Source organism: Artemia sp. Qi Xiang Cuo, chromosome 3, assembly GCF_049724085.1.
Source record: "Artemia sp. Qi Xiang Cuo chromosome 3, ASM4972408v1, whole genome shotgun sequence".
NCBI lineage: Eukaryota > Metazoa > Arthropoda > Branchiopoda > Anostraca > Artemiidae > Artemia > Artemia sp. Qi Xiang Cuo.
The window spans coordinates 77,458,469-77,468,088 of NC_142796.1; the positions used below are offsets into that span (position 1 = coordinate 77,458,469).

General features: G+C 31.9%; 1 protein-coding gene across 1 annotated transcript in view; it reads left to right on the top strand.

The window, feature by feature from the left end:
• LOC148954559 (T-box transcription factor TBX20-like) overlaps positions 1 to 6,727 on the top strand; it is a 44,279-nt gene extending 37,552 nt beyond the window's left edge. Inside the window, exon 8 of the mRNA XM_089087148.1 lies at positions 5,739 to 6,727. Within this exon, the coding sequence (XP_088943274.1) occupies positions 5,739 to 6,031 (293 nt within the window). The 3' untranslated portion in view covers positions 6,032 to 6,727. The remainder of the gene's footprint in view (positions 1 to 5,738) is intronic.
• Positions 6,728 to 9,620: the final 2,893 nt, after the last annotated feature.

Sequence of the window (9,620 nt, forward strand, 5' to 3'; positions counted from 1 at the left end):
CTCTAAGCTATGACTTTACTCTAAAACTCTAAGCTAAAGCGTTAGCTAAAACTAAACTCTAAGTCCAAAAACGCTTAACTAAAACTAAAATAAAATACAACTCTGACTAAAACTCTAAGTGTTGTGAGTCTAACTTGAAACTATAGACTCTAAACTACAACTAAACTAAACTATAATTCTAACTAAAACTGTAATCTAATATCAAACTAAAACTCTAAAATAAAACTCATATCTAAAACTAAACAAAAACTCTAAACTAAAACTCTTAACTAAAAATAAACTATAAGTCTAAACTAAAACTATTAAATAAAACTAGACAACAACTCTAAACTAAAACTCATATCTATAACTAGACAACAACTCTAAACTAAAACTCTTAACTAAAACTAAACAACAACTCTAAACTATAACTCTTAACTAAAACTAAATCTAAATTACAACTCTAAACTAAAACTCTAAACTAAAACTATACTATAAGTCTAAACTAAAACTCTTAACTAAAACTAAAGTAAACTCTAAACTAAAACTCTAAGCTAACACTCTAAATTAAAACTCTAGACTCTAAACTAAAAGTAAAATAAACTACAGCTCTAACTAAAACTCTGAACTCTAAACTAGAAATCCTATCTAAAACTAAACAACACCTCTAAACTGAAATTCTTAACTAAAACTAAACTTAATTATAACTCTAAGAAAAACTCTAAGCTAAGACTCTAAACTAAAACTCTGAATTAAAACTAAACTATGCTATAACTCTAACTAAAACTCTAAGCTAAGACTCAAACTAAACCTCCAATATCTAAACGACACTAAACTATAACTCTAACAAAAAAAATCTAAGTTAAAACTCTAAACTAAAACTCTAAACTCTAACTAAAACTCTAAGCTAAGACTCTAAACTCTAAACAAAACATTTAACTAAAAGTAAACTTAACTATAACTCTAACTAAAACTCTAAGCTGAGACTCTAAACTAAAACTCTAAACTCTAAGCTAAAACTCTTAACTACTATGTATCTAACTAAAACTGTAAGCTAATATCAAACTGAAACTCTAAACTAAAACTTCTATCTGAAAATAAACTAAACTAAAAGTGCAATTAAAAAAATCTTAAGATATGTCTATACTCTAAGACTGTAAGCTAAAACGTTTTGTTAAAACTAAAGTATAAGTCCAAAGTAAACTACTATAACTAAAACTCTAAGCTAACGCTCTAAATTAAAACTCTAGACTCTAAACTAAAACTTAACTAAACTATAACTCTAACTAAAACCCTAAACTATAACTCTTATCTAAAACTAAACAACACCTCTAAACTAAAATTCTTAACTAAAAGTAAACTAAACTATAACTCTAAGAAAAACTCTAAGCTAAGACTCTAAACTAAAACTCTGAATTAAAACTAAACTAAACTACAACTCTAACTAAAACTCTAAGCTAAGACTCAAAACTAAAACTCCCATATCTAAACTAAAAATCTTAACTAAAACTAAACTAAAACTATAAATCTAACTAAAACTCTAAAGTAAAACTGTAAACTAAAACTATAAACTCTAAACTAAAACTCTTAAGTATAACTAAACTAGAGATCTAAACTGAAGCTCCTAACTAAAACTAAACTAAACTATAACTCTAAGCTAAGACTCTAAACTAAAACTCTAAATTCTCAACTAAAACTAAACTAAACTATAAATAGAACTAAAACTGTAAGCTAAGACTCTAAACTCTAACTAAAACTCTAAGCTAAGACTCTAAACTCTAAACAAAAACTGTGAGCTAATACCAAACTGAAACTTTAAACTAAAACTCTTATCTAAAACTAAACTAAACTAAAAGTGCAACGAAAACTCTAAACTCTTAACTAAAACTCTTATCTAAAACTAAACAACACCTCTAAACTAAAATTCTTAACTAAAACTAAAGTAAACTATAAATCTAACTAAAACTCTAAGCTAAGACTCTAAACTAAAACTCTGAATTAAAACTAAACTAAACTAAACTCTAACTATAACTCTAAGCTAAGACTCAAAACTAAAATTCCAATATCTAAACTAAAACTCATAACTAAAACTAAACTAAAACTGTAACTCTAACTAAAACTCTAAAGTAAAACTGTAAACTAAAACTATAAACTCTAAACTAAAACTCTTAAGCAAAACTAAAATGTAGATCAAAACTAAAATTTTTAACTAAAACTAAACTAAACAAAAACTCTAGGCTAACACTCAAAACCAAAACTTTAAATTATCAACTAAAAATAAACTAAACTATAAATAAAACTGATATTCTAAACTCTGACTCTAAACAAAAACTCATAGCTAAGACTCTAAACTCTAAACAAAAAATGTAAGATAATGCCAAACTGAAAGTCTAAACTAAAACTCTTATCTAAAACTAAACTAAACTAAAAGTGCAACGAAAACTCTAAACTCTAAACTAAAATTCTTATCTAAAACTAAACAAAACCTCTAAACTAAAATTCTTAACTAAAACTAAAGTAAACTATAACTCTAACTAAAACTCTAAGCTAAGACTCTTAACTAAAACTCTGAATTAAAACTAAACTAAACTATAACTCTAACTATAACTCTAAGCTAAGACTCAAAACAAAAATTCCAATATCTAAACTAAAACTCATAACTAAAACTGAACTAAAACTGTAACTCTAACTAAAACTCTAAAGTAAAACTGTAAACTAAAACTGTAAATTCTAAACTAAACTCTAAAGTAAAACTAAACTAGAGATCTAAACTAAAGCTCCTAACTAAAACTAAACTAAAACTCTAAACTCTAACAAAAACTCTAAGCTAAGGCTCTAAACTAAAACTCTAAATTCTCAACTAAAACTAAACTAAACTATACATACAACTAAAACTCTAAACAAAAACTCTAACTAAAACTCTAAGCTAAGACTCTAAACTCTAAACAAAAAACTCTTAACTAAAACTCTAAACTAAAACTCTAAACTGAAACTCTTAACTGCTATAACTCTAACTAAAACTGTAAGCTAATACCAAACTGAAACTCAAAACTAAAACTCTTAACTAAAACTAAACTATAACTCTAAACTAAAACTCTTAACAAAAATTAAACTAAACTATAACTCTAACTAAAACTCTAAGCTAAGACTCTAAACTAAAACTCTAAATTCTAACTAAAACTCTAAGCTAAGGCTCTAAACTCTAAACAAAAACTCTTAACTAAAACTAAACTAAACTATAACTCTAACTGAAACTCCAAGCTAAGACTCTAAAGTAAAACTTTAAACTCTAAACTAAAACTCTTAACTGCTATAACTCTAACTAAAACTGTAAGCTATTACCAAACTGAAAATCTAAACTAAAACTCTTAACTAAAACTAAACTATAACTCTTAACTAAAACTCTTAACAAAAATTAAACTAAACTATAACTCTAACTAAAACTCTAAACTCTAAAGTCTAAACTAAGACTCTTAACTAAAATTAAGCTAAACTATAATTCTAACTAAAACTCTAAGCTAATACTCCAAGCTAAAACCTTAAACTAAAACTCTTAACTCAAACTAAACTACAACTCTAAACTAAAATTCTTTACTAAAACGAAACTACAACTCTAAACTGAAACTCTTAACTAATACTAAACTAAACTAAAAGTGCAGCAAAAAACTATAAGCTAAGACTCTAGGCTAAAATTCTAAACTAAAACGTTTAGCTAAAACTAAACTACAAGTTCAAAACACTTAATTAAAACTAAAATAAAATATAACTCTAACTAAAACTCTAAGTGCTGAGAGTCTAACTTGAAACTCTAGACTCTGAACTATAATTAAACTAAACTATAACTCTAACTAAAACTGTAAGCTAACATCAAACTAAAACTCTAAAATATGGAGAGGGGCTCTTTGGGGCCCCCGGGGGGACCTTTGGGGGGCCTGGAGCCCTTCAGGGGCCCGAGGAGCCTTTGGGGGCCCCTGGAGGCTTTTGGGGGGCCCTTTGGAGGCCCGGGGGGATGAGGGCCCGGAGGGATCTTTTGGGGCCCCGGGGGGAGGGGCCCCTTTGAGGGGGCCCCTTGGGATGCTCGGGAGGATGGGGTCCTTTTGGGGTTGGGATAGGGGACCTCACAACACTGTTCGAATGGAACGTGTGTATTATAACGACCACAGAGTTTCACCCCAAATCATCTTCTAAAATCATTTTCTAAAATGTCTCAAACTGTTTTACCTAAATCATCTTCTCAAATGTCTCAAACGGTTTCGCCCAACTAATCCCCTAAAATGTCTCAAACGGTTTCGCCCAAATAATCTCCTAAAAGTAATTTCTGCGTGTTCCTTTGTTTCGACATCCCTGCGCAGTCACATTTGAAATTCCCAATAAACCATTTCCCGCGTTAAATATATTCAATCTGTCTTCATCTCAAAGGTGTACCTAGCTACACTATTAAGGTTTCGATAGAATATTAATTTATCCCTGTGACCTAAAGATCAGCTAAGCCATATTTAAAAATGGAATTTCTATCTCTTTAGAGTCCCGCATAAATTCTAGAAATCGAGTGATGTCATTTCTAATTCCTGAAACTAAAGGCCAAAGAAGCCATATTGGTTCTTAATTCCCTTTCGTGGATCAATAATTCACGGTCAGATTATGTAATCAATTTCTCAGAAATCTAGTTCCCCTCGAGTCGATCAATACATTGTCCCGTTAGAATTCAATGCGCAGGTGCAAACTTCGTCCCGGGATCATTACACCTAGAAACAACAAATAAATTGACCTTGAAAAAGGGAGCATTGACCCCATTAGACTCGATCAATAATCCTTGAATAAATTATGTAAGTCTCGGACCTCTTAATAGCTCCCTACTAAGGCAATGTGGTCTCCGAAATTATCTTATCTATTTTGTTTTGTCTTTGTTTTTTTATGGTCGGTTGGTTGATTTTCCTCACAAAATGAAAAAAACGGAACATAATTACTTCTTTTTTTGAATATACAAGCAATGAGCAAGATTACATACAAGCTTACCAATGGGGAAGAGTAGTCTACAGTAAACCTGATAAGTTTTATTGCATATGATAATAACTGTACATTTTACTGAAAACATTAAAAACCATTCAAGCTTGCTGACCTTCAAGCTTGAATGTCCAATCTAAAGATAGCAGCCTAGGCCTATAATCATATCTAAGGAAATTGATAAAAATGCAGGATATTGTTCATTTTTCTGTTTGCCCCATTGGAGTATTTCTTAACTCCAAGTCGTTAAATCAAATATAGCCTACCCCAATTTCCGTTTTTACTCGTATTATTTTGTATATTTTCGTTTTCAGAAAAGTGGCAGCGTCAAAACTGATTCAAATTTTTAATTCTTAAAAATAAAACACTATTTTATGCTTTTTTGCTCCAATTAATTTGTCTTATTATTTGGAATATGTAAGGAGGGTTTCTAGCCCTTAAAAGACGTAAAATACGAATACTACGTGGAAAGTAAGGGACTGCCGAAAACTTTAGAGGGTGTTTTAGAAATGTGTAAGTACTGATAGTATATCTGTTTTCATTGTTTGTAACCTTAGTTTTAAATGTTAATAAATAATAACTTCAAATTTCTTTGAATAATATCAAGCATGAGGGCTCTTTATACAGTGTATCTATTAGTCAAAAGATAAAGAAATTCTCCATATCCATGGTACTAGAAAACTCAACATAGAAAACGGAAATTTGGCTTTAACACCTATCTATATAATAATTAGCCTAACAAAACTTTCTTATAGACGATATCCTCTCTCAGTCACCATCAACAAGTGTAGTCCTGTCAAATATAGACGCAAGAACACAAGTATTAACTGGTACTGCATCTCTCAACGTGGTTGGACAGTATCCTGGAGAATTTGGCCAATACAGTCCTGTTTACACTGGGTACACATCAAAGACCCGGTCATCACCATACCCAACCCGGCCAGCAATGCACATGTATCCACCTAGCTATCCCCACAATTTTGTCACGCCAAATGCTAGTTTTTATAGCCGCAATATGAGCAATCCATACGATTACTCTTCTAGATAGTTTAACTAGCTTTAATTATCTTTTCCGATGTTTTGGGCTTTCTCTTTCGTTGTTTTTTTGTATTTAAGTTGTAAAGGAGTTATTCGCTTTTATTTATTATTCTCTATCGTTATAGAAATACTGCAGAGAGACAAAATATCAGCCTCGTCAAATTAATAGACAAACATTTAAGGATACTGGTACTACAATTTTGATTTTATTCTTGTCATTAGTGGCCAAAAATCCTTAAAAATCTAAATTGGTGCAAACAATATCCATATACTCATTTCATTTTGCTTTTGGACATTTATGTTTACAAACTCAGAAATCCCATTATACAAACTGTGGTAGAAATTACAAGTTATCCGTCAAGCGAATTCTCCGCATGCTGTGTTATGTTTTGAGATGCTCAAATTGCAAGTTTTACAATATTAATTTTGAAATATAAAACCCAAGAAACACTTTGATATAAACATTGAAGATTTTTTTTTCATGAAATTTATAGTGTCACCTCAAGATGTAGCATCCGTATTACATTCGTTTACCAATAAGACAAGCCGTGACACCAATTAAGACGGAATTTATACGTTCTTAATAAAAGTAAAAGTGCATATTATATTTTTGTGAGCTAGTCTCTTATTATGTCCAGTGCCTTATAGAAACCTCTTTGGACGGTTTATTTGTTCTTCGATTTCTTAATAAAATTATGCAACGAAATTTTGGGCTCTTATATTACAAGAGGTTTTGTCAGGGAATTCAATCTAAAATAAGAACTGGTAAAATGACCATCCAACGTCAAAATTAAAATCAAGTTACACATCTTTGCAAAACAACCACAATAACGTCTGGTTTTTCGCCGAACCGAAATGTCTTCTTTGCTTTTAATAACTAGGTTCAAGGTGTTTATGGTAATGCGTATGGCAACACTAGCCAATAAATACCAAAACTCTAAAAGTAGAATTTGGATAGCTTCAAAAGAGTCTGAGGAATTTCAGCAGTAAATAACGGTAATTTCAAATGAGTGAAATCCTCAAGTTCAAATATCGAAAGTCATGAGCGCAAGAAAACTTGTTTATCTTAGAAAAAAGGGTGAACACGCTTAATCAGCGGATGAAAAGGGATTGGACATACTGTCCCCAAGTCACTTCTTCAGTTCAGTTAAACAACGGAAAATGGCAGTCACTCAGTGTAAGTCACAACTAAATGTTTGGTGTTCAAAAATGTCCCATTTTAATTACTAAAGGATCTGGAGCAGTGTGAGGACGGCTACTGTTGTAAATCAGAACAATCCAGAAGTCAGCATGTCTCTTTTTTGTTTCAAGTAACTCTCCGTAGCCGACACAAAGTTCTGCAATAAAAATATCCAGCAATTTTCATTCTCGGCTGCATAAACTCGACAAGCAACACACGTTTTCGTCTCTATAAACAGTTGTCGTAAACATGTGGTTGTTATATGTTTGTTTAAATATATTGGGTTTATTTTGGAAAATTGTGCGCATCGATTGCTGTGAGTTACTTACAAAAAACATATAAATAGAAAAACTAGCTTTCAAACGAGCCCGTAAGGATATCTCTTTGGTGTTTTGGTGCCCCACTATTAGCGACGAAAATAACAAGAAGATTTAAAAAAGGAGATTTACTGATAAACAAGAAGATTTACTGCTTCCAGTGAGAAAAAGTAATTGTCCTTGTTGCTCAATGACGCCAAAAGAAAATATTTAAAGGTGAAGATTATCTAACTAAAAGGCAATATGTGCACGCTAGTACTAATACGGCTTCAACTACTACTTCTATTGCAATTACTAGTAGGGCTAATAATATTGAGATGAAAATTTCAAGAAGTATATGAACAAACATGTTATAAAAAGGAAATATCAGTAATGTCATAGCAATGGCTAATTGTATTAAGTTGAAACTTCCAGGACTTGATGAGACACATGTTAAAGAAACCAAAATATACTTTTATACTATTACAACTATTATTACAACTATGCCTAAGGGTATGAAGGTGAAATGTTAAAGGAATTTTTTTGTGTTTGGGAGGGGGGTGAGGTAAACTTAATCACAACACGCCATCTGTATGCAGGTTGTCAAAAGGATGTTACAGCAATATCTTACGAACAGTTTGGAATTGTCGCCACTTCTAAGGGGGCCAACCTAGGCATAAAAGAACTGACTTTAGTTTTACCGAGAAGCTTACTTCTGTTAGTTATCTGACATCTCACCTTCTAACTCTTATAAATCTCTCTGTTTCTACCGATCATTATTTGTATAAGTTACAATATTTTGGTTCTTTGTACATTTATTAAACACACTTTAACAGAAATAAAAGAACAGAAAATTTAAATGAAACTGATTCATCCGACAGAATTTCGCTCTGGAGATATGGTCTTGTTATCAACGCCATCACGTGTTTGGTGGAAGTTCTGAAAATACTCTTTTTTAAAACCTCTGGTTCCATCTGGCCCTCTTGGCTGCCTTATTACAATAACTCTGGGACCAGCATATGGCTCTTCTTTTTTGTAGTTTACACCTCTTCTGCACGGTGGCACATACACATTGGTAACTGTGACTTTGTCTCGGTTGTCAACAATTGATTTTTCCATTAAACTGTCTTTTCTTTGTGACAGCATCTATTTTTACCTGGTTCTCTTCATCTGAAGTGTTGGCTCTGGTAACTTCTATATCACTGGAAGGAGTATATTTTTCTAAGCTAGGCATTGAACCACGCCTCCACCAACTATCTGATGATGAACCTTGGACAAAATTCCTCCGGGTTTTGCTGAAAAATTTCTTTTTCGTTCTTTTTTTTCATATTTGAGGTGCTGCCACTTTCATCCAGTTCACCACTAGAAGAAGGCTTTTTCCTTGAGCTCAGCTTTGTACCACTTTGTAACTAATTATCTGAACATATTTTTTGATCCTGGCTCACTTTGTTCTAACTCATGGTCTCAGTTTTGTTCTGGCTTAAATGTAAACCTTCTTCTTGAGCCTCATTTGGAATTCTCGTACAAATTGTAGCCTTTGGTACAGTTCAATTTCTTTTATTCAAGTTTGAGTTTCCACCCTTATTTTTCTTGGCTTCATCAGCACTCTCTTTTTCTGGGGCTTTATTTTGTTTTTCCTTGCTCTTATCGTTCTTGAGACATTCTATGTCCGAAATCAACTTGTTCACTTTAGCCACTTGCGAATCACGAAGCGTTGATAATGTCTTCAGAATATAGCCAATTCTGATATAGAAATTGAGGCCACTCCCAGCAGTCGGATTCGTGATATTATCTACCTTTTTAGAATCAATCGCCGTTGGCTCGGATTGAAAAATGTTTTTTGCTGATATACATTCTACATTTTGCATCTTTTTCATTTCTTTTTCTAAGTTGGATACAGTTGAACTCAGTTTGGAAGCATGAAAATAAGAACTGGATAAGATTCCCTCTAAATCACGTTTTTCAATTTGGCTTTGATATCTTTTGAATTTTTCCGCAAGTGAGTTGGTCTGTCGTATAGAATCCATTATTTCTTTCTGTAATCTGAAATTTTTCTTCACTTCTGGGGGTCTATAAAACATGGATAACATTTTGGCAATTCCGGCAATCTCTTTGTCTAGTTT